Source organism: Kogia breviceps, chromosome 19 (assembly GCF_026419965.1).
Source record: "Kogia breviceps isolate mKogBre1 chromosome 19, mKogBre1 haplotype 1, whole genome shotgun sequence".
Taxonomy (NCBI): domain Eukaryota; kingdom Metazoa; phylum Chordata; class Mammalia; order Artiodactyla; family Physeteridae; genus Kogia; species Kogia breviceps.
In genome coordinates this window covers 679,611-704,707 of record NC_081328.1, presented here as the reverse complement: position 1 = coordinate 704,707, position 25,097 = coordinate 679,611, and the positions used below count along the sequence as shown (strand labels likewise).

At 60.0% G+C, this 25,097-nt stretch overlaps 1 protein-coding gene across 11 annotated transcripts in view; it reads right to left on the bottom strand.

The window, feature by feature from the left end:
• Positions 1–25,097, bottom strand: part of MPRIP (myosin phosphatase Rho interacting protein) — a 135,275-nt gene that overhangs the window by 48,666 nt on the left and 61,512 nt on the right. For 10 of the 11 annotated variants that reach the window (XM_067021089.1, XM_067021090.1, XM_059048856.2 and 7 more), the window contains exons 4-5: positions 9,735–9,886; positions 5,042–5,126 (exon numbers count right to left, since the gene is read on the bottom strand). In XM_067021089.1, coding sequence (XP_066877190.1) covers positions 5,042–5,126; positions 9,735–9,886 — 237 coding nt within the window. Of the gene's footprint in view, positions 1–5,041; positions 5,127–9,734; positions 9,887–10,095; positions 10,208–14,734; positions 14,765–25,097 lie in introns of those variants that run through there. The other variant, XM_067021091.1, reaches the window with a different exon arrangement.

Below are 25,097 nucleotides of genomic sequence, written 5' to 3'. Positions count from 1 at the left end.
TGGGTCTGAGCTGCCCGGGTGCCTGGCTACCAAGGTCAGCTACACCGTGTCAGAGGCGCAGAATGCCAGAAGGGAAGGCTCAGGACAGAGGTGTCCTGGTTGGGCTGGCAGCTCTTCCTCTTCTGCAGCCCCTGCCAGCGCTCCAGCTGGTGCTGCCCCGAGGGAGAAGCATTTGTGCAGGACGCACTTAGCCAGACACAGAGTCCAAGGCCAGAGCACACAGAGAACTGTAACTCCACACTGCAAGCCTAGAGCCCAGACCGGGCAAGGCTGGGACCCCAGCCACCCTGCGGCACCTGCTCAGGCCCTGGGCCCGAGTCCCTGCCCACCCAGGGCGCTGGGGTGCCTGCTGCTGAGGGGCTGCCAGCAGGGTGGCTCTGGGCGCCCCCAGTAAATGAGGCACATCTCAGCTGTCTTTCCCCAAAACACAGGGACCGCTTGCTGGGCTCTCGGGGTGCCACACCCTCCAGCCCTCACCAACCACCCCGCAGGGGAGGCTGCCAGGGCTGAGAGGAGGCGGCAGCCCACGCTCGCCCGGCCAGTAAGAGGCGGAGTGGGGCTCTGAGCACTTTCCACCACCAGGCACCCCAGGAGCAGGAGAAAGGCCCAAGAGGGGGCTTCACGTTGGACAGGCACCCCTGAGGAGCCACCAAGAAGCCCAGGCACCCTGTGTCCCAAAGTGAGAGACAGGCATTTCACCAGGTCCAAAGTAGGATCTCAGGCTTCCTGGGAGGGGATAAAGCCAGGATGACTCTTCCCACAGACCCAGGACACACCCGACCGCCCAATTCAGGCAGAGCCATTAGCAGACCTGACTCCCCAGCTGGAGATTCCTGAGAGCTCTGACCCACCACGGAAGAAGTGGACTTCTTGGAAGAACATGGCATGGTTTCTGACAGTTTCCTGAGACTAAAAGAGAACCAGCTCCAATGACCCGAGGAAGCCTGGCCCTGGGGCCCCTGCTCCACACCCCAGCAGCGACGCTTTCCTAAGCAGAAGCCCCTCTGGGTACCGCTGCCCTGCCCCCTCCCAACAACCTGAGGCCTGTGCTCAGAGGCTGGGCATGGCTCTGCCAGGCCCAGGGTGGCGCTGAGATTCCTCCTGCAGAGCTGGGTGGGGGTGACCTGAAGACCTTGCTCCGTGAATCTGTCCCCTCTGTGGAGGGGAGGCCGGACCAAGGGAGACAGAGGCCGCCAAAAAGGGTCAAGGGGGAGGGGCGGCACTGTGCCCATGATGAAAGGGCCTTCCTGCCGGTGCCCTCAGCCCCACGCCATGAATGTAGTACCCTGGCACATGCATACCCGCCCCCTGATGCCCGGGGTGAGCCCAGCACTGGGTAGGGGGTGGGCTTGCAAGGACCCCCAAGAGGCAGAGGAAATCCCAGGCCTGACATGCAAGGGGCAGTGACTGGGGGCTTAGGGAACACGTTTCCCAGCACCAAGCGCTCCCAGACCTGCCTCCTGGGCCTGGGCCCCCAACCTGCGCAGGGCTGGTTGCACCCACAGATCCCTCCCGGTCTCCCACTTCTGGGGACTCATCCCAGAGGACAAGGGCCCTGGGGTTCTCTGGACAGCGGCCAAGGTCCACAGGGAGCTCTTTTCCTCCGTTTGGTAGCCCTGCTTTCTCCTGCCTCTATGCCAAGCCTCACCGAGTTAGCAGGGACAGGAGGGCAGTCTGGCAGCAGGAGCAAAGCCACTGTGGCTTGCAGGAGAGGGGCTGGTTTCTAAGTAAAGTCGCTTCTCTCCAGAGCAGCTGGGTGGACAGCGGACTTCGCAGGGGCGGGGCCAGGGCCACATGGCACCACCCCCACTCCCCACGCTGTCACCATCGTGGGAGGGAGGGTGCTGGGGCTCACGCCAACACAGAGCCCCGGTGCCTGTGCGAGAGGAAGGAGGGGAAGCCCAGGCTCCCAGGTGCTGTCTCTGTGTGGCCGGGACAGCTGCGCGCCCAGGGCCGTCAGTGCCATAATAAAGTCTGTGCCGTTTGGCTGCTCAGAAAGGGTTTTCAAAGCAGAGACGAAAGAGAAAGCAGGGCCGGAAGGCAGGCCCCCGTCAAGGGGCCTCTGAAGCCTCCACATGCTAATAAGCAGGCCCCCCTGGAGGGGGTTTCACAGAAAGCCTTGCCTTCTACCTCCGGGGCACGGAAGCTGAGCAGGGACCCAGTGAGAAGGAGGGTCCTGACCCGGAGTGGGCGCCGCAGCAAGCACCCAAGCGGAAAATAAGACACCTGAGAAGAGGTGGCAGCTGACAGCACACGTGTGGGCCTGAGGTGGGCCGTGCCCTGGGCCTGACGCGGGGCCTCACCCATGGAGAAAGGTCTGCTGCTTTATGGGTCTCTGACGAAAGGCCAAGAAGCAAGGGCCAAGAGCCTGAGCAGGAAGGAGACAGAGGATCCGGCCTCCCAGGGCTCTGCCCAACGACCGAGCCCCTGGCCTGCGCACGGGGCTGGGAGACACAAGGCCCCTGGCCTCACCCAAGTCCCAGCTCTGGGCTTTGGGGAGAGGGAGGTAAGGGCCGCTGGTCACACCCTGAGTGAGAGATCACTCCTCCTCTCTAGGCACCTCGTTACCAGGAAGTCTTTCCTCAAACAGGCTGAGCGAGAAGCAGCTCCTGGGAGCCTGTGCCTCTCAGGCTCCAGCTTCGGAGGCTCTGGTCAGGGTCAGCCTGTCTCCCACACTGCCCTGGGCTCTGCTGGGACCCCCGCCCCGGGAAGAGAGGATGTCTGTCTCCCCCACAGCCCAATCCTCATCCTCCCTCGTGTCTGAGGGGTGCCCGTGCGCTCCAAGGCCCCAACTCCCAAATGCCTGAACACCCTCCTCGAAACAGGACCCCGGGCTCCCCTGCCCGCCTGAGTTCCTAGAGCGTGGGGTGCAGCAAAGGGACACCTCCAGCCCCCAGCTGGTTTGATCCCGAACTCCAGGGCCATGAGAAAAAGGCTAGGTATGGCGTCTTGGGTTCTTGTCTCTACGGGGGACCCTAAGGCATCAGGCTTTCCCCACAGCTCCATCTTGAGCTGCCGAGGGGAGGCCTGCCCAGAGACCCTCCCCTGCCCCCCGGACCCAAGTCTCCTCTGGACAGGCCCCACAGCCCTCCACGAGACTGACTGACAGGGGCTTGTCCCTGATGAAGGCTCACAGCTTCCAGAAATCAGCGGCCTTGAAGGGGATGCTCGGGGGAGCCAGGGCAGAAAAGAGACCCTGCCAGAGGCTGAGCAGAGGAGGCTGGGACCTCAGTTCCCTGGGCTCTAAGGGACCCTCGGGGAAGTGGGTGATCTCCCCACCCTGCAATCACATGGCTCCTGCTACCAACCCAAAATGTGAAGCAGCATTTGCGGGGAGAGGATGTCACAGGGGAAGGGACAACTGGGAAGCAGGGACACGACCAAATTCCCCGGCCTGTTTGAAAGTGCCTTCTGTATGTGTATTTGCCTTATTTGGAGGCAGGAGCTCTGCTCCAACACTGTTTCCAAGGCATCGCTATGGAAACGCAGTGGACCCTTATTCCGCCTGGGGTTTTCTCTCAAATCAGGAAGCTTGGGGGATTTGCCTGTGTGTCTGCTGTTCCCCAGCAGGAAGCTCCACTTTCCGTCTCTAGGAACGAGTGCAATTCCATTTTGCCGACTTCCTGCCAGGGACACTACCTCCCAAGGGGATGCTGGCCTGGGAGCCTTCAGGGAGGGCGGGCACACAGGGCAGACAGGACCGTCGGCTGAGAGCACGCCGGGGCCACTCTCCATCAGCAGGAGGGCCTGTGCGGCAGCCCAGGGCAGCTGTGCCAGGGGAGTCTGAGGGGGCGTGCAGGAGAAAGGGGACCCGGGCCAGCACACACCTCCCTCTCCTGCCCAGACCTCTGTCACTCAGGGAAGCCCAGAGGAGCCAGCAGGGACTGATGAGCCCCAGAGGGTAACCAGGTTCTCCACGGGAGGGCTGTCAGGCTCTGGGGCTTGCGAGTCGCCCATGGGACCCCTGATCACCATCCTGTTCATTCTCAGCTGTGAGGCTCAGTCAGGCAAGGCAAGAGCACTGAGTAACAGGAAAGTTTGGGACAGAGAGGAAAGGAATCACATGTACAGTTGGTCCTTTGAACAAGCAGGGGTTGGAGCGCTGCCCCTCTGAGCGGTCGAATATCCAGCACGACTTACAGTATCCGCGGTTCCTCCGTGTCCGCGGCTCCACGTCCACAGGTTCAACCAACCGTGGACCGTGCAGTCCTGCAGGACTTACTATTGAAAACAACCCACATAAAGTGGGCCCACAGAGCTCAAGCCCGTGTTGTTCCAGGGTCGACTGCACTGAGCACCCAGGACGGGCCCAGTACCTCCTTCCACGCACATGGGAAGCCGAGAACTAGACTTCAACAGGCCCATTTTGCACATCAGCTCACTGAGTCCCTGAATCCCTCCAGTGCCCTGAGGCCCTACAGGCCAGCCAGGGAGGGAAGGGCTGGACCTGGTGGGACCACCCCAGCCACCTCCCACTCTGGTCTCACAGGATCTGAGGCAGAGGCACAAAATCAAGGCCAGTGCCAGTGTCTTCCATTTATGGTCAGCCCAGAGCAGAAGCGGGGTCCCCCAAGAGCCCCTCACTTGGCCGGGACACTCTAGGACCCCCCTGCCCAGCCCCCCTGTTCAGCCCACTGTCTGCAGAATCACCTCTGTGGGGGAAGTGGAGCTGAGCTGAAACCTTTCCTCCTGGCATGCTCCTGGCTCCCCAGCAGCTGGCAGGACGGTCAGGGCGAGGGACACGCACTGTGCTACTGCTGAGCACCCCGACTGCGGGGTGGATGCCTCTGGGGGCAGCTCCACAGCAGGCCACCCTCTCCCAGTAGGGGTCCTGCCCTGTGGCTCGGAGAGGAGTGTGCAGCTCACAGACCAACAGAAGGAAGGAAAGGACCCCAGGGCTGATGGCCACCTCACCCCTGACGTGACCCCTTTCCCTTGCGCCCTAGTCTAGGCTGGGTCCTGAAGCCCCCCAACCTCCTGGGGTGCACTCTCTTTGCCCCAGTTCCACCAGGGGGATGCCAGCTGGCAGCCCCGCCCTCACCTGTGGTGTGGGGGGCTCCACCTTCCGCTTCTTCTTCTGGTTCTGCTTGTTGGTCCTGGGATAGACCGTGAGCATCTCCAGCCACCTGGGGAAAGAGGGGAGAGCGCCAGTCAGACCCTGCTCTCAGGGGCCAGGACTCCGCCGTGCCCACCCAGCCTCCAGGCACCAGAGCAAGGCAGAGCACCACTCAGACCAGAGCGGTCACCGCCGGGGCAGGAAGCCCAGCAGCGCGGTGGGAGGAGCACAGACTGAGCCAAGGCCACAGCCAGGCGCTGACCCCACGGTGACCACAGTGCAGGCAGGGAGCGCCCTGCTGGCCTGGAGACGGGGAGGGCTCCACCCTGGTGCAGCGGGAGGCCTGAGCACAGGCCCCGGGCGAGGACTCAGCGCTGTTTCTATTACTGATCTTTCTCTGGGGCCCGGACTCCACTCGAGGAAGGAACCCAGGAGTCTGGTACTGAACTTCCCCACAGCGGGTCACTTCAGGGGGCTGCGCAGCTGACCTCCCAGACTCATTCACCCACCTCCGGGCCCAACTTGCACAGTGAGGCCGCTGGGCGCCTCGGTTTTGGGGAAGGCCCAGCAGACCTGCCTAGGGACCCACACACCAGGGCCCACATGCTGGACCAGCGGCAGGGAAGGCCGGGGGGGCGTGGGAAGAACAGGGACTGAGGCAGGAGGCGTGGATTCAGATCTGGCTCTGCTACCCTCAAACCACGACCCCGGGTGGCTCCCAGGCCTCTGGGCTTCGGTCTCCTGGTCTCTGACGCCAGGGGCTGGATTAAGGCTGTGACATGACCACTGCTTGCCTCACCGGAGCTTCGTAATAGCTGGGGAGGTTGGGGGAAGGGGAAAGAAGGAGGTGTGGTGGCAAAGGGCAGCCCCAGTGCTTTCTCCACAGGGGAAGGTACTGCAGGAGACACCGGGCCACTTCTTCCCAGAACCCCAGGGTCCGTGTTGGGCCCGCTGCCAGCCTAGGCTGACGACCTGGTGGTGCTGGCTGAGCTGCTGTACAGGGCAGGGTCTGCACGGTCAGGGCCCTGGCCGCAGTGATGACCAGCACCCCAAGCCTGGGGCAGGGACAAGGGCTGTGGTCTTTAGTTCTCAGAGGTGCTTCTTTAATTTGCGGGGAGGCGGCAGGGTGGGGGCTGGTCACAGACGCCTTCTGGGACAGCCTCGGGGGCTGCGCTGGTTGTGCTGCTGACAGCTGGCAGCTGGGAGGGCAGGATGGGGTGTGGGGCATCCCAGCATCCGAGGTGAGGCCTAGCCCAGCGAGAGCAGGGGATTCTCAGTTTGCTGAGAGAATGAACAGTCCCTGCACTGTGCACACCTGAGGCACAGGTCCTGCGCCTGGGGTCCTCGAAGCAAGAAAGGAGGCCACGAATGAATCTGCACAGCAGCAGATGAGCAGGCTCTCCAAGGCCCTCCTCCTTCAGGTAACCTAAGGAGTTCGCGTGCTCGTGGGGTTGAGAGACCTGCTGCTTTCTAGCTTGCCACGGGGGCTGAATTTCCTTTGGGAAGTTCACACCAAGGAACCATGCCTGCAGAGGGCTTCAAGCTTTACCGGGGAGGGGAGGGGAGGAGAGACTGCTCGGCAAAGTCACCTCATCCCGCAGGGCCCCAGGAGCGGGGGCCGTGGCAGGGAGGGGCAGAGCCTTTGGGGTGCCCGGAGTCCCCTGCATGCTGGCCCAGTCGCTCTTGAATGGCAACACTAACGAGCCAGGCAAACCTGTGCACCTCGCAGGACAGGGCCTCACGGGAAAGGAGAGATCTGCACCACGGCTACGCCGCTGACTAGGTGGAGCTCCCGGAGACTCGGGGATGGAGCGCAGGGCGAGGGCGGGCCCGGCCTGCCCCACTCAGCGGTGCCGTGGCCAGAGGCTGGGGGATGCCCAGTCCGGGCACAGATAATGGGCCGTGTCCCCCATACTGGGGTTCCTCACAGCAGCCCAGCAGGATGTGTCTGCTGTTACCCAGATGGGTTACAGACGTTAAAATACGCCCAGGAAAGAGATGAGCGCGCGGAGCGAAGGCACGTGGCTGGCGTGGATGCGGGAGCCAGGGGCACGGGAGAGGGGCTCCTCAGCCCCGGGGGCAGCAGTGTGGAGAAGAGGGGCAGCTGGGACCCAGCCCCGCCAGGGGCATTGAAGAGCCCCCTTGCCAACTGCTGCCAAACCCCGCCTCCTCTGAAGAGCCAGCTGGAGCGGCGCCTCCTGCTGTGAGGGGACAGGGAAAGAGACTCCCGCCATCAGCGCTGGGACAGGCACGGCTGCCTCTGGCCGTCCGGGGGTCTCCATTCAGAGAAGACCCCGGACAGGAGGCTGAAGGGACTGTTCTCTACTCCTCTCCCTTGAAGTCAGCACCTCTTTTAGGGACCCATGTGGGGGCCCCAGAGCCCACAGATGCGGTTACCCAGCAAGGAGCCTTGCCAGGCGCTCAGACCCAGGAGGCCAAGGGCAGGGCAGAGGAGGGACAGAAGACGCAGACACAGTCTGTCCCCAGGGCACGCTGCCCCGGGCGACTCCCTGAGGAGGCCACGTCCGTGCGGATGGGGAAGGCGAGGAAGCTGCTGGCCAGGGTTGCAGGAGCCCTCGTACTGGGCAGCAAGCAGCGAGGCCCAGCCCGGGATGAGGGAAAGGGAAGAGTGTCAGGTAACCGGCTCCGGCTCTGGGTTCACCACCAAAAGCCAGACACCGGGCTCCAGCCTCAGGACCCCCAGGGCACACAGCTGGTATCTCGCCCGCTTATGACCTGGTCTACCCACGCTGCACAGGAATGGCAGGCCCTGTACGTGCATACAGAAGTGACCGGGGGAAAGGGGCTCAGGGACTGAGCCGAGGACCCTGCCAAGTGCCTGACGGAGGTCCCATCAGAGAGGCCAGAGACCACGTGGCATGCCACTACATCACTGACCTGGGCCCCAGCTCACATGCTCCCCGTTGTCCTGGGGACCTCAGACACCCCTTTCCCATCCAACGTTACCCAAACCCCTCCCTAGGACCCAGCTCCCGAGTGGCAGGGAAGAGATCTCCTCAAGGAATCCATCCAGTTGGGCGATGGAACCTCGGCCAGGCGTTCCTGCCAGACAAGGCCATGGCAGCAAGTGTGAACCAGGACGTGCAAATGGCTCCGTGCTGTCACTCACGCCTGGAGTGATTAGGCTCCCTTCATTTCCGGGGCCTCAGTCTCCCAACCGCAGAATGAGGGCTTGTAAAACCCTTTACACTCTTAAACCACAAGGTTCTAAGATGAGGATTAAGGAGAAGCAGTGAAAGTGGTCCTTCTGTTAGGCCTTAGAGTCAGAAACACAAACCTGCCTCTGCCCAGGGCAAGAGGACTTGGGGTGAGCTGGCACCCAGGAGGGGGCCTCTGAGCCCCTTTGGCAGCACAAGTCTGGCCTCTGCTCCACGCCCACCTCAGCAGAAACAGGGTCTCCTGGCCACGTTCTCACTTTCTCACTCAGCAGCCGTGGGCAGGCTGCAGCTGAGGTCCTGAACCCCAGGCCAGGGCTCTCAGCAGCCTTACATCTGTTGAAAGCAAGGTGTCTGACATTCTAATTCCCTGTCTTCTGTGCTGTAATAATCGGCCCAGTCCCCCAACCCCTCTGGTTCACTTTTTTCTTTTCACCTTAAAGGACAACGGGATTCTTCATGACCCAGCACCCGAGCTTCCGGCGGGGCCGGGGCACCTGCTCGCTTCATGTACCACGTCATGTACCGTGTCATGAACCGTGTCACGTACCGCGTGTGGCTGGGCGCAGAGGACTGGTGGCAGGTGCCCCAGGAGCAGGGCTCCCAGAAGGCAGATGTGGCAGGGCTCAGAGCCTGGAGCTCAGCCCGCTGGCCTACTGGCTGCCTGAAAATGTGGGCCCCTCTACTTCCTAGGGCCTCCCCAAGCCTCTTGCCAAGGCATGCTGTGGGAGTGGGTGACCCAGAACTCTGTCCCTTCCACTCAGCTGAGGAAGGCAGTGTGTGCGGTCAGCCTGCGGTGACTCCCACAGGCAGGCACGGGGCACACGAGGGAGACCCAGGCCTCCACTCGAGGGCCTGCTGCTGGCGGAGGAGGACGACACGCACTCGCACTCGGACAAGCCCCACCCATCAGGGGCGCCAGCTGACGGAGCCACACGCCTCACAGGGGAGGGCTTCCCAGAGACCTCACGGCTGGGAGGACAGAAGGTCGCTGCACACCGAGGGGAGGGGAGGGCAGGAACGAAAGCGAGGAGCTGGGGAGAGGCAGCAGGGGGCGTGCGGCGACAAGCAGCTCAGCAAGGAGGGACAGGGCGGTGGGGGCAAGGCTGCGGGGCTGAGAAGGGCCCCAGGGGCTTTCAGGCAGGAGGGAGGCGAGGTCGGATGTGCTCTGGAACCTGAGCCCCTCGTGGCCGAGTGACAGATGGTTGGAGTGCAGTGAGAATGGGAGCCCAGAGAGAGGCTGGGAAGAGGCGCCAGCGCCAGCAGAGGGAGGCCGCTGCGGGAGCGGGACGTGCAGGGGCGGCCTGGCCAGTGTGTGCACGTGGGGCTGAAGCAAAGGTGGGTGGGGGGTGAGGCCAGTGTGGGCGGAGAGAGGGACTCGGAAAAGGAGACACGGGGGCAGAAAGTGAGGGCAACGCCAGCCGTCGTGCCTAGGAGGCCTGGTCCAAGGAGCTGCTGGCAGTTGGGGGCACCTCTCTCCAAGACGTGCAGAGCAAACTCACCCGCTGATGATCTCCTTGGTCTCTGCCCGGATGAAGTGCTCCTTCTCGGGGGTCAGAATGCACAGGGAGAACTTCTGGCCCGTTCTGCCCTCGCCATCCACCACGTCTGTGCACTGGTTCATGTTGATGGTGCCCTGAGGGAGGGTTGTGGGCTGCAAGGGGAAGAAGATGGGGCAGGGAGTCCATCACCCCGGGGGCAGAGGAAGGCAGCAGGGGGGTCCCTGCTTCCCACGTCCTTTCTGACCCTCCCGCTTCTCCTTGGTCACCTGGGCCTCTCACAGCTGTGCCGACAGCTGATTACAGCAGAGGACAGGGTGTGCGCTGCCTCAGCCCGGCCCTCACAGCCCACCTTCCTACTGACCCATCTCCAGGGAGGAGCGGTGACAGGCCTGCTCTTCTCAGAGGATCTCCAGCTGCACATTCCTTCCCACTGGAGAACAACAGCCCAGCTAGTCCTGGAGGAGGGCGGGGGGCTGGGGGTGGGGACAGGCAGGAGATGCTCCTTTAAGACAGCTGGGACAACAGAGGCAGCCAGGAGCCTGGCCTCAGAGGGCGACTGGTCCAAGAAAGCAGGGAGAAAAGCTCTGGAGGAGGTGGCTTCAAAAGAGCAAGGCTACTTTCAGAGGCAAGGAGGGGGCCGGAGAGAAGCACATCTGGAAGGCGGGCTGTGGGGCAGGCAGGCCACCCGCCAGGGCTGCCCGTGAGGAACACTGCCAGGCTGCCTGGCCCGGGTGGAACAAGTAATAACTTCCCCCCTCTTTTCTATCAGCTAAGCTATTAGACACTGATATTAGGGAGAGAAGCCCCAAAATAAGAGAAGGTGGTTTTAAGAAGTTCCTACTGAGGGGAAGGGTGAGGACCTCCCCCAAACATGAGGAGGCTTATGGGGAGGAGGCAGGTGGCCATGGGTGACACCACACCGGTGCAAAGAGCCCGCTGAGGGCTCTCACAGGGAGGCGAGCCCCAGTTCCGACTCCCACCTCCACCTCCAGGGCAGCTGCCCCACGGAGCCCTCCCCAAGCGCCCGGCACTTCCCAGGTCCCGGAGGAGCAGCAGGGAGAAGAGGCAATGGTGGCTGCTGGGCTGGGGGCTGTCTTGTCCGTGCCCCCCTCTCCCTCCCACCTGCCAGCAGAGGAGGGGGGGCCCCGAGCTCTTCTGACCCACTGCCACCCCCCTTCTTATCCCCTGGGGCCGACCCCAGGAGCCAGACCCAAGGGGCACTGGGTTCCCAGAGTTCTGGCCCCGATGCGGCCGTGGGCTCGCTGGGCCACCACAGGGGAAGAGGACTAAGCTTCCTGGCTCCTGGAAGCCTTTCTGTGGGGGGCCTCCGGGATCAGCCTGTCCTCCTTGGGCCCAGCTCAGAACGGAGGTGGCAGGGCAGGAGGGCCGGCCGTGAGCCCACAACGGGGAAAGAGCCCGCACCCTTGCTGTGTGTTCAAAGTGTGTCCCGTCTCTGAACTGCCCCCAGGTGGGGACGTGAGAAGGGGCCACACCCACGCCAAGCCGAGCGCCCCTGCTGAGCGAGGTGACCTGGGAGCGTCTCCCCTGGGGGCTCCTGGGCAGCCCTTGAGCTGGGAAAGGGAGCTTGGTGGGTTGTCCTCAACCAAGCAGGGGGGCCCCTCGGGAGCAGCGGACAAGGGAGGTGGCCTGGGTCCCCCGGCCCGGACGAGTGTGTCTTCCTCCCGCTCCTGCCCCGGCCCCAGCCCCTGCTCCCTTCAGAGGGTCGAACACGGGGCCTTCCCCGGCAGCGTGCCAGCGCCCTTCGGAACCGTCTCTGGGTGGCGAGCTCTGCCCTCGCCGGAGTCAGACTCCCTCAGGCGGGCACTCAATCCCCGCTGGCGCTGACAAGGCACACGGCCTCTATGAGACAGGCCCTCAGGGAGGACCCTGATGCCACGGGCAGTGAGGCACGCGCTCGAAGCGCAGACGTGAGCGAGCCGGACAGGAGCAGAGGGGCTCTTCCTCCCTCACCCACCATGCTGCCGGCACAGGCGCACGGCCCTGAAGAGTCACCAGTCTGTTACACACACCATACACGCAGGTAAGTTCGACGGGAACCATAACAGACATCATCTAAAGTTCTAGAGTTTTCTTCTCACTAGGCCACCTGGCGGGCCCCTGGAGGCACACGTTCCTCTTTAGAGACCACTGCTCCAGGGCTCGTGGTACCAAGCTGCTCACTGGCCCCTTCTGCACAGTGAGTGGGTTCCCGGGTGAGGTTTCCCTGCTGGCCCTGCAGCTCCGTGCGGTCACGGGACTCACTCACCGACGGCACCGTGAGACTTCTGGCACCCTCTCCCTGACATGAAGACTCTACCTCCTTCCAGAGAAGCTCTCAGAAGCCCGGGCCGATGAAAGGCAAAGACATAACAAGCTAGGGCTGAAGGACATGAAAGCTTCTTTACCACCTCCGCATCAGGATCTTGCAGTTACAGCCTCTCTCATGCCTCCTTAAATGAGACTTAGCGCAAGGCAGGCGTCATCTAATCCTGTTACACGGGCAGAAGGGGGAGCGGAGAGTAAACAGGGGTCGCAAACAGAAGGGGGGACTGGCAAACTGGTCCAGGCTCACAGGGACCCGCCCGTGACAGCGCCTTCCGGTCTCAACAGCGCCACCCAGGGGAAGCAGCAGCAGCCGCCGCCGCCGCGCGCTCACTGACCACTCCCACCGCCCGCACCTGCCCCTGCACTGCTCTGCCTTCAACTGCATCTCCTGCTCTCACAGCTCGGGCAGACTCAACCAAGGGTCTCCAGGGAGCCCCCGGCAGAGGTCTGACCCTCCTCACCTCTGTCCAAGAGCAGAGCACGCCCACCTGCATTATCAGCAATGGGGAGCGAACGCACTCCGCATAACAACCCGTTGCCTGGCTAGGCGGTCCTGGTGCTGGGAGAGCCAGGGTGAGTATCTAGGCTGTAATGCAGCCCTCACCCCTGGCACTGTCAGAAGAGAAACCAGCCCAGTCCAACGAGCTCCTGGCCCTCATCCTACAATTCGAGAGGTCAGGAATCCAGGCCTTCTCCAAGGCTGGGCATCACCTAGTTTTGCTCATTTCACTTTCCAAAAAAGGGATGGCTGTCAGAAGGCCAACCGATGCGGCTGTGTTGCCAAGTTATGGGTTCAGTCCTCAGCCAGCAATGTCACTGGATGGCCCTCCAGCCATCTGGGGGCCTCTGGTCCTCCTGTAGCTTCGACACTGCACCAGCTAAGATGGCAGAGCTGCAACAGCGCTGAAGACCCTCTAAGAATGAGGCGGCCAAGCAGGAGAGCACACAAGACAAGGGCCTCTGTCTGGGGATGTGAACACACTCTGCCGAGAACCCAGTGTTCCTGCCTGTCGTCTGCTCACTGGCCCACAAGAGGCCCACCCAGCAAACTCCTGAACGCAGCCTCACCCCCTGGGGACCAGGACCCTCGACCCCCACCCTTGGCCCAAGCAGGTGCCATTCAGGGAAAACAGGCCTTGTCCATTTCTTGCTGGATCCTGGAAGTTTGGGAAGGAGTGAGCTTCTAAGAGCCTGAGAGAAAGAAGAGGAAAGTTGGACAGAAACACAGAGAAGGGCCCTTGAGACCTTTCAGCAGGACTGTCCCACCAGGCAGCTGTGCTTACACACCCATAGGGGAGGCAGCTCAAAGGCGAGACTCAGATGGGATGGGAATCCTCCATTTTACCCCTCACTCCCCCATTCAGATGGGAAAACGGAGACCCACAGAAACAAAGGGCAAAGAAGCACTCTCAAGGTCGGAAGGTACCTTTCAAGGGAGCCCAACCCCATCCACAGTGTCTGAGGTCCTAGCTTGCTTAGGCCACTCCACCCCAGTCCAAGGAGAGACCACATCCTTTGTTTGGGATTGAGGAGGTGGGACCTGAGTCCTCTACAGAAGGAAGGTGGCCCTTGGGAGTATCTCACCCAATTGCAGGCACCCCCAGAACCCCACGTCCTGGGAGGAACGGGTGCTGGTCAGGCTCACTGAGACCATCTCCTGGCTCTTCCTGCTCCTGCCAAGCTGTTCACAGAGCCCCAAGTCTAATGCATCATGAGTCCTTCTCTCAAGAGGCGGCACTGGTGACCACCCCAGCTGCCACCCAGGCCACAGTCCAGCCCAGCAGCCAGCACTCTCCAGATGGATATCCCCAAAGCCCAGGTTCTCCAAGGAAACTGTGAAGACTCTTGGAAAAGGGGTCTTGAGGCATACCCATGAGATCACGATCCCACCAGGACCCGGAGTGACCCAAGCCCCTGCCTGGACCCAACAGCTCAGAGAGGCCTCTGCCGATCGGGGCCAGGGGCCCCGGAGCAGTGGCGGTGCACGAGAGGCCAGAAGGTGCCCGCCCAGCAGGACTTCCTTCCTCCCGTTCCTCTTGCTGCCGGCAGCCAGCCGTGCCCAGCCATGCTGCGCGCTTCCCCCCCGTTCCGGGTCGTGGTCCACGGGGGGGCCCACAGCCATCCTGCAGAGCAGCCCAGGCCAGCCGTGCCAACAGGCTCACTGCCAGTCCCCAGGTGTCGGGTCTGTGTCCTTGCTGTCAGCTGACCTCCTCCCAGGGAGCCCTGACTCTGCACCCTCCCTGCCCCTTAGATCTCCAGTGTGAACCTGCCTGCTCCAAGTCACCGCTCTGGAGGATGTCTGGCCAGCCAGGCTAAGGGCTATGGCACAGGGGACCTGCCACCTGGCCGCCCATCACCCCAGGACAGGAGGGAGTGCTGGTGCCAAACACCGACCGCGCTCCCAGCCCCCTCCTCCCTGCAGAGATCGGAGGGGCTAAGCTAAACGCTGGGCCTTAGGTTTCCAGAACCCACTGGCCAAGAGGAGCCCCGGCCTTGGACCAGAATCCTAGCTGTGCCACCACCACCTCTGTGACCTCGGGCAAGTTGTACACTGTGAGCCTCAGTTTCCACAGGCATAAAGTGGGAGTAACAATATCCCCACTCCAAATATAAAATGGAGTAGCTGCTGTGGAAAATAGTGTGGACGTTCTTCAAAAAGTTAAACACGGAGTTACCTTATGACCTGGAGAGGAGACGTTAAGTCACTGCATTTTCCCTGAGCGCTGCCAAGGGAAGAAGGGATGCAAGTGTTGGACACGTGTGCCTCCTACCCTGGGGCACAGAGGGGGCCACGGGGTGAAGGGAGAGAGCTGACCTGTTGGGCGGGAAGGACCTCCAGGCCTCACGGACCACCCTGTCCCTGAGACGGGAGGGAAAGCCTGGCCTCCTGCTGCTGGCCCTAAGATGCCCAAGAAGTGGCTCTTAAAAATGACGGGCCACACCAAGGGGTTTACCGGAGGGCAGCGAGCAGCTCACGTCTGTCCTCCGTGCCTCGCCAGCCCCCATCTTAAGGCACTGGGGAAGGTCCAGGTCTGGTGCCCCGGCCACACTCTGCAGGGAGAGCTGGGGGAAGGTGGGGGGAGGCAGGGCTCTGCCCTCTGCCCAGCACTGAGCCCCTCCCCAGTGCAGCATCCCCGCCCTCCTCCCCATGGGCTCCCTGGAGCAGGGGTTCCAGCTGTGAGGGCTGCATCCCCCTCGAATCAAGTCAGGAAGGTGGGAGCCCCGAGCCTGGGATCTGCTCAGTGGCGGCTCAGTGGCTTCGGCTCCTCGGCCAGCTCCCGGGGAAGAGCCCAGGCCTCGCCAGACCTCCTCACCTCAGCTGCTCCTACAGCCTCGGGCCCAAGCCCTCCGCCCCGAGTCTGAGGTCCTTGACCACTCCGGCCTCCCCTCCTGTCCCTGCCCGCAGGTCTAGGCAACTGCGTCCACTCGTTGAACAGGTCACCTCTTGCCCGGCCATTCCCTGCCGGAAGCGCCTGCCTTACCTCCCTCACCACCAAGATGGTCGCCCTGTCCCCTCCGGAGGGGAGGGCCCTGTGGGTAGCCCCTGGTCCACACACGGGCCTGGATAAAACTAACTGGATTCTCCTCCACAGACCTACGCTGGCACTGCCCAAAATGAGCTTCAGTACACATTTTCTAATGACAGACGAAAGAAACCAACCCGTCTAAGTTTATATTGCATAAATATTTATGCCTTATTTGTAAAGAAGTTACACTTTATTTACAAAATAGGAATACCCAATCTTACCAAATCTCATGTTTGTTAAGCAGACAGCAGGGGACACATGTGCAAAGGCCACAGTGACAAGTCCTCCACAGCTGAGGAGCCTGAGGGAGAGGAGTTACCTGGAGGGAGATGCAGGGCCCAGAAAGGGAACCCCGCCTCCAGGAGCCCAGGGCCCTGCTCTGTGGCCACCACCCCTGGGTCCAGAAGTGTAGCAAGTTGCAGATGACAGAGCTGAAAGGCAAGAGCTGGGGTGGTGACACTGCAATGATCTCATCTACAACACATGTCCAGAGTATGCAGAGAGACAGAAGGACAACAGGCTGGGGGAGGACTGAAGGTGACAGCTGAGGAGTGCAGAGCTTCTTTGGAGGGGGCGGTGAAAACAGTTCTCAGATTAGACTGTGCTGATGGTTATACACAACCCTGCGAATACACTAAAAGACAATGACTTGTACACCTAAAAACAAAACAAACCACTGCACAAATGTGGAAAATAGCAAGGAGGGCTTGCGGCCGGCTAGTCCCAGCCCCAGCCAGGGTCCTGCGGGAGGAGCACTCCTCACCCACGGCCTCCAGCCCAGGCCTGGAAGGTGACAGAGGCCCAGAGCGACAGGTGGACTGAAGCCCAGGAGCCTGGCTCCTCAGCTGCCTCTGCATGGCCTCAACCGCAGGAAGAGCAGGGCAGCTCAGTGGAGCAGCCCAAGGGCCAACTTCATTCAGTCTCCCGGCTCTGACGACACGCATCTGCCGGAGACGACATGTGAGCAGCTGCTTCCGTCCCCAGGAGGCCCCCTTCCAAGATCCAGCCCTGGGAGCATCCAGGGGCAGCGTGAGCCTCCGTGGATTCAGCACAGAGGGGCCCACAAGACGCAGGACAGGCCCGCTAGGGTGGCAGCCTGGCAGCTTTGGGAAGAGGAGAGGGCCGAGGAGCCCAACGTCGCACAAGCGCCATGGTCTGGGGGAGATGCTGGTGATGACCCGTTCTGGGCTTTGTCGACCAGCAAACTCCTTGCCTTCATGGGGCATTGGTAGGGTCAGCGAAACTTACTTCTTAAGGAAGAATAAAAACACAAGGACCCTTTCTACTTGCCAGGCAGTTCCTTCTCACACCTGTGGGGCAGGACTGGCCTGCTGGCTGGCAGCCCCTCAGCTCCTGGCCAAGGCCCACCTACTCCTCAGATGGGGCTGGGAGCGCGGGGAAGGACAGCTCTCCCCACGCAGCCAGCACGGCAACAGGACTGCACAAGAGCCAGGTGCCTGCTACACCTCACGTGACAGCTGATTCACACTGGATCAAACACCCAAATGTAAAAGCAAAAACTATAAACCTCTTAGGAGAAGACCAAAAGCAACAGCTTTGTAACAGTAGATTTGACAATGACTTTCTTGGATGTGATACCAAAAGCACAGGCAACAAAAAAGATAAGCTGGACTCCACCAAAATTAGAAACTTCTGTGCCTCTAAGGACACAATGAAGAGAGTAAAAAGGCAACCCATAGAATGGAAGAAAACATTTGCAAATCACATATCTGATAAAGGATTAATATCCAGAATATATAAAGAACCCTTACGATGCAACAGCAAAAATACAGACAATTAATAAATGAGCTAAAGGGACTTCCCTGGCAGTGCAGTGGTTAAGAATCTGCCTGCCAATGCAGGGGACACGGGTTTGAGCCCTGGGGAAGATCCCACATGCTGAGGAGCAGCTAAGCCCGTGAGCCACAACTACTGAAGCCCACGCGCCTAGAGCCTGTGCTCTGCAACAAGAGAAGCCACTGAAGTGAGAAGCCCGCGCAATGCAACGAAGAGTAGCCCCCACTCGCTCCAACTAGAGAAAGCCCACGCGCAGCAACGGAGACCCAATGCAGCCAAAAATAAAATAAATAAATAAAATAAAATTTTTAAAAAATAAATGAGCTAAAGATCTGAATGGACATTTCTCCAAAGAAAATATACGAATGGCCAACAGGCACATGAAAAGATGTGCAACATCATTAGTTATTTGGAAAACGCAAATTAAAACCACAATGAGATACTACTTCGCCCCTGTTAGGATGGTTATAATTTTTTTTAAAAAGCTGAAAGTAATGAGTGTTGACAAGGATATGGAAAAACTGGAACCCTTGGTACCTTGCTGGTGGAAGAGAATATGGTGCTGCCACTGTGGAAAACAGTCTGGCAGTTCCTCAAAAACTCAAACATAGACTCATCTTATCACCTAGTAATTCCACTTCTAGGTATATACCCAGAAGAACTGAAAGCAGGAAGGTATTTGCACACCCACATACATAGCAACATTATTCACAGGAGCCCAAAGGTAGAAACAATCCAAGTGTCCACTGAGATAAACAAAGCATGGTTTATCCAAACAATGGAATATTATTCATTATAAAAAAAGAATAAATGGGACTTCCCTGGCGGTGCAGTGGTTAAGAATCTGCCTGCCAATGCAGGGGACACAGGTTCGAGCCCTGGTCCGGGAGGATCCCACATGCTGTGAAGCAACTAAGCCCGTGTGCCACAACTACTGAGCCTGCGCTCTAGAGTCCGAGAGCCACAACTACTGAGCCCACGTGCCGCAACTACTGAAGCCCATGCGCCTAGAGCCTGTGCTCCCCAACAAAGAGAAGCCACCGCAATGAGAAGCCCACACACCACAACGAAGAGTAGCCCCCGCTCGCTGCAACTAGAGAACGCCCACACGCAGCAACAAAGACCCAATGCAGCCAAAAATAAATAAATATATTATTTTTTAAAAAGGACTGAAGGGGCTTCCCTGGTGGCGCAGTGGCTGAAAGTCTGCCTGCCGATGCAGGGGACACGGGTTCGTGCTCCAGTCCAGGAAGATCCCACATGCTGCGGAGTGGCTGGGCCCGTGAGCCATGGCCGCTGAGCCTGCGCGTCCGGAGCCTGAGCTCCGCAACGGGTGAGGCCACAACAGTGAGAGGCCCGCGTACCGCAAAATAAATAAATAAACAAAATTTTTAAAAAAATAAAAAAGGACTGAAATTCTGACACATGCTACAAAATGGATGAACCCTGAAAACACTATGTTAAGTGAAATACACGAGACACAAAAGGACAAATATTAGTGTTTAATTGGTACGGAGTTTCTATTTGGGAAGATGAAAAATTCCAAAGATGGATGATGGTGATAGTTACACGACAATGTGATGTATTTAATGCCACTGAGCTGCCTTGAAAATGGTCAAGATGGTAAGTTTTATGTTATCTGTATGTGAACACACACGCGTGCACGCACATACACACCCCAAGAACCAAGTGCCCAGGCCGACTTGGATTCCCACCCTGGGAGCGACAACACGTACCGCAGTAGCCGACGCAGGGCAACAGGCAAAAAGAAACAGCGCCTTTGGGCCAACAGGCTCCCTGAGCGGAAGTGGTCGTTCTACGCATGGAGCCCAGCCAACTCGCCCAACGCACAGCGGCCTCCTGTGAGGCCCTCCCCAACGTGCACAGAATGTAACAACGGGCGCCGACCGCAACCCTCTCATCCCCAGCTCCCTACCTCTCCCCACTCTCAATCCTCGGCCCAGGCTGGGAGAAGCACCCCACACAGGCAGCACGGGGCCCGGGGCCCTGCTGCTCCCCTCTCGTACAGGGGTCAGTGCCCCACGCCTCAGCCGGACCTGGACGACGTAAGAACTATTTTCCTGGAAGGTGCGGTGACCTCCGGTACAAACTACGTACAAAAGAGCACCCAGGACAGGTGAGCCTTCCGACTCCAACAGGACTGGGGCAGCTGAGCACGATGGCCGGGCCCGCCCCAGGGCCAGGTGGCTCACTTCCTTAGCTCAGCCCTTGAAGTAAATCGATCTCCTTCCCCATCAGCAGAACCACTAAAACCGACCTTTACAGTTTTGCCTTGCCCGGTTCCCGCCCGGCACCCACGCCCCTTCCCCTGTTTTTCTGCGGGCCTGCACGTATCGACCGACCGCGTATTGAGCTCTGCTCCTGGAGACTCGCGCAGTCTTTGGGAGCCGACCTAGGACACTCCTGGAGGAAATACGTCCTTACCTGCCCGACGCACAACTGGTGCTCTACTCACACCTGCCTAAGTTCTGGTCTCTGACCAGATCCACTTGACAGTTATAATCACATCTACTGAGGGAGAGAGAGGAGAAGCCCTCGAGGCCTGCCTGAAAGACCCCAGGGTCACCTTAGAATGCACGGGCAAAAGTCTGGATTCAGACAACAGGTGTTCACTGAGCCCCTGCACTTTGTGCCAGGGACAGAGGTAAGAAAAGGACAGACAGAATGTCACCTTTACAAAAGTTCACTTTACTCTCGTGGTGATGAAGGGAAATAAAAAGAACAAAGAATGATCCCATTTCAAGTAGCGGTAAGTGACAGGAGTCCAAGGACAGCAGGTATGGGGCTGGGAGCGCCCGGGGAGGTGACGCGCTCACAGGGTCCCGGCAGAGGCCGTGTGGAGGAGAAAGCGAGCGCTCAGGTCACCCGACAAGGATGAGCAGGGTCTGGCCCACGGAAGCCGGAGGGCAGGCCTGCTGGTAGGACTGGAACAAAGGGGCCCGAGGCGGCCACAGCCCGCAGGGCCCGAGGACGTGGTCTGCTGCGGAGGGGGGCCCAGGAGAAGGAGACCGCTTGACTGTGGCTCTGACCCCGGACAAGATGCTAAACTCAAGAACTGAACTTTTCTTTTCTGCACTTGGCTTATATTCCAGCTCCTTTTCGCGGGCAATTTTATCCCCCTGCCTTCATAGAAAATGGACCCTTTTAGGCTAATGACACAAGCGACGGGACTCAGGCAGAAGCAGGAAAGGCAGAGACAGCAGAGGACGGGGGTCAGCAGCTGGCTGGAAGGCAAGGTCACCAGCTGGCTTCGTGAAGAAAGCAAGCTGCCACCAACAGCCTTTGCTACGGCCACCCCTTGGGCACGAGACAGTTCTGGCAGCAACTCTGGGAGAGGTCCCCCAAACGATGGTACCTAAAGACGATGGGAGCTGGAGGGACAGAGACCCCAAGGACCATCTGACTGTTGGAGCTGGAAAGGCCTCTCAGAGGCAGCTCAGGGCTGAGAGCAGAGCCTCGCTGGGGCAGGGGTGCGGCAGGGAAGGGGCGAAAGACAGAGCAGGAGCAGTCCCGAGGGGCAGAGCTGGGGGGCCGAGGAGGACAGACATCACAAAAGGGACTTGAACTCAATTTTCTTCTGAGATGCAAAGGAGAGGGAGCCAGTGTCCCTGCCCCCAGCCCTATCACTTCTCAACAGAGACAGTTTCCTTTTGGCAAAGACTCACGTCCGTCAGAGCAGGAGGCCTGAGACATCAGGTATCTGGTGGGTAACGCAGCACACCCACGAGGGGTCACACGGCCCAAGGGAGCACAGCAGCCGGGCAGCACCACGAAGGCCAGGGCCACCAGGTGGCTTCCTGGAGCCAGGCGATGAAGGGCGTACCAAGGGGGCAGTAGGAAGGCTCGTGCGGGCGCCCCGGACAGAAACGCCCGGGGCGGGGGTGGGGCGGGATGCTGCGGCTCACACAGCCAGCAGCTCTGTCCCCCCTTCACTCCTCAGCCGCCATGCGCTGCTCTGAAATGCCGCTCCAGGCTCTGCAGCCACAGCCCGCGGAGGCCACCTTGCTCCAGCAGAGGGTGTTTCAGGGATGGGACGTGCTCAAGTCAGGACCCGACAGAGACCAGAAATAAACAGAAGCTGGTTCACAGGAGCGGCAGGCGGTGCACACAGGCCCCTGAGATGAGCCCCACAGGAGCGGACTGCAGGCGCCCGGGCTGCTGAGCCCAGAGGAGGAGAGCTGAGGCGGAGGGGCCGGGGACACAACACGGCCGCGGCGAGCTCAGCACTGCAGTAAATATGTGAGCGGAGCCTGCGGGGAGGAGGGAAGGAGGCCGGGAACGCAGGAGCCAAGTCTAAAAGGCCCCTTGTGGCCCAGGACCAGGCTGGTCTGGCGAGGCCCGGGGAAGAGCCCGGCTCGGGGGGGCAGAAGCCACAGGTGTGGAGCTCAGCTGGAGCTGAGGACATGCAGATGCTAAGGGCCCCTCGATAAATGGACATTTTGTCCCCATAAACCCAGGGCTGGCACCACCTCCAGTGTAGATAAAGGCAAAGCGCCACCCCCAACAGCATTTGCCACTCAGGAGGAACTCGCCGAGCACCTGCCGTGTGCCGGGTCCACTGCGGGCACTGGGGACGCAGCGACAAACCGAACTGACCGCCATCTCTGTCCTCACCGAGCTGACCGTGCGGTCTCGATGTCCAACAAGTCAGACGGGCAGAGTCAATGCCGTGTGAGGTGGCAGTGAAGGGCCACGGTGGGGAGGGAGGTGGGAGTGAGGACAGAGGACGGGCGGACACGCCATGCCCACGCGCGGGAAGGTGGGAAGGCGCTAGTTCCCCCGGTGCCAATGGATGAGTAAGGCTCAAGCCCCGTTCCGGCCCCGCTGCCCTGGTTTAATGAGGCAAAGAGTGGGAAGGAGAGTCTAGTAACTGAAGCACAAGGAGTCCTGAGAAGGCACTAGTTTACACCTCAACCGCCATTCCCAGCGCGGCCTCGGACTCACCGCCGTCACCAGCCTCCCAACGCCAGGTCACAGCAGCAGGTGCCCAGGGCCGCAGGGGATGAGCAAAGCCTGTGCTGCTTTCTGTGACCTGAGCCCACCCACCTTCTGGCTTCGCTTCCACGACCCGAGCCCCCCGTCCTGCGCTGGACACCAGCCCGGGCTTCCCCGCCAGCCATCAGGGTCCTCCCTTCCTCCAGCTGCCCCCCAAGGGCAGCTCCAGCGGCACCGCATTTCCCGGCCCTTCCCAGCTGCCTGGCCTGGAGAAACCTCCTCTTTCTCCCAGTTTCTCTGGTACTGCCTCTTCCTTTTTATTTTTAAAATGAACTTCTAATTTTAGGGTACATTTAGGTTTACAGAAAGTCGTGAAGATAGCAGAGAGCTCTCCGTTCCCCCTCCTGGTAACGTCTCACTCACATCAGTGTGGTATGTTCATCACGGTCACGAAACCAGTACTGATCCGGGACGGTTAACTGGAGTCCATCGTTTACTCCCATTTCCCTAGTTTCTCCTCACGTCCTTTTCTGTCCCAGACCCCACAGGACGTGCAGTTGTCGTGTCACCTTAGCTCCTCTCCGCTGCGACACTTTCTCAGACTTGCCTCCTTCGTGGTAACGCTGACCGCCAGGTGTGTGGTGGAAGGTCCCTCAGTTGGGCTGTGTCTGGTGTTGCCTCGTGGTTACACCGGGGTTGTGGGTCTGGGGAGGAGACCGCAGAGGGGCAGCGCCGTTCTCCTCACGTCACGTCCAGGGCGCAGGACCTTCCACTGTCGACGCTGACCCTGAGCGCCGGGCCGAGGCTGTGTTCGTCACTGTTGCCCCCTGTCCACACCGTCCTCCCAGGAGGGACGTCGCTGTGAGCGGCCCACACGTAAGGAGTGGGGGCTGAGCGCCACCTCTTTGAGGGCGGAGCCGCCACACAGATCACCTGGAATCCTTCTGCGCGGGAGGTTTTGTGTCTTCTCCCCCACGTGTTTATTTCTCGTTCACTCATTCCTGACTCATGACACCTATTTTATAGTGTAAGTTATAATCCAATACCACACTATGATTTGGTTGCTCAAGCTGTTCTGGCCTTGATCACGTGGCCCTGTGTCTCCTGGACGTGCCCCACCAGCGTATGCACGTCCCACCGTCTGGCACAACAAAGTGCCCCAGGCTCAGCTTGTATGTACCTGCCCTGGTCCTAGAGTCAGCTGTTTCTCCAAGGAGCCCTGGTTCCTTTCATGGGAGAACAGAATTCGAAATCAATACCTAGGTGCTAGGTATGCTCATGGCTATTGGGATGTGCTGCCTCTAGGCCTTCTCAGCTGACAGAACAAAGAAATTCAGGCACATATAACCTGTATACAGTCACATATCTTCATCCAGCACCCCCCACCTATCTGTCTATCCCTTTCCACCTATCTCTCTCTCCCTCCTCACATGTCTCTCTTATGCCAAACATACTGGCGTCCCCAACTTTAACCCAAGACCGAACGGATCACTCTAGCCTCTCCCCTCGCTTGCCCGTACCCCTCACCCCCATCCCTTTACTTCACTGTCCAGCCCCAGCACATGCACGGTGGCTCGGAACTGTAAATCAGTGCTCCATGGGGCCACTTCACCAGCTAGCGCGTGGCGCCCACGCACCATGCGCCACGTGCAGGCCCCTTTTGCCTTTGGCTGTGCAGACTCCACTGGTGTCCGAGGTCACGCGCTTCCTTTCACTCACCGCCTGGACTCTCTGCAGGGAGAAGAACCTAAGAGCCCGGCGAGGGAGCAGACGTTATCACACACTTTCTGCCTCCAGCATGGCTCCTAAGCCCCTCTGCCAGGGCACGCTAAGGAGGGGGGCACCGGAGGAAGGAGGGGACACAGAGGGCGAAAGGCACCTCCTGGCAGCAGCTGCCCTTGCAGCCTAGCCAGAGACCAGGGCAGGTGGGAGGGAGCTGCTCCAGAGAGGAGGCAAGGGCTGGCACGCAGGCGGCAGGCTGGCTGCAACAATGGTGCCTTATATGGAGATTCCCACACCCCAGCTCTGGCCTTCAGCTGCTGCCGCCTCTGCAAGTCTGCCTCAGCCAGGGAGGCAGGGAGTGCTACGGTGCTACGGGGTTTGACTGCTCTCCTGTCCAAAGGCCTGCCAGGTAGATCCAGAGAAAACAAGCTGCTGTTTGCTACAGATGGACTAAAAGCCACGCAGCTGTTGGGGCCATAACATTCACCAAGCCCCACCTGCAGCTCCCTCCTGCTCACCCCCAGTACTGGGGTCTGAAGCAGCTAGAAGAGGCTCTCGAGGACCAGACCCCACCGGAGAGGCTGGAAAGAAGGCGAGCGGTCTTAAACTTTAAGGTCTTACAGCTTAAAGCAATTAGAGCTTTAAGCAATGGTTATCAACTTTTGCTGAATAAAGGAATCATCTGGGAATATCCTTAAATGGAGGTTCCAAGCCCAGAGACTCAGATTTAAATTTTCTGGGGTGAGGCTTGGGCATCAGAATTACTAAAAAGTCCCCTCATGCTTCTAATGTCCAGCCAAGGTTGGGAACAACTGCCTAGAGGGGAGACCTATCCGTTTGCTGCCACAGCGGGCCTGGCCCTGCCGGCTGGCTGGCTGGCCCAGGCCCCAGCCAGCTGTACTAGGTCACTGGCAGCTTTTGGCCGGGCCAAAGAGGACCTAATGAAAGCAGTGACAGAGAGGAGAGGAGAGACAAAACACAGCTGTCGCAAGCCTGCTGGGTGTGGGGGCCGATGGGGGTGCACAGGAGAGTGGGT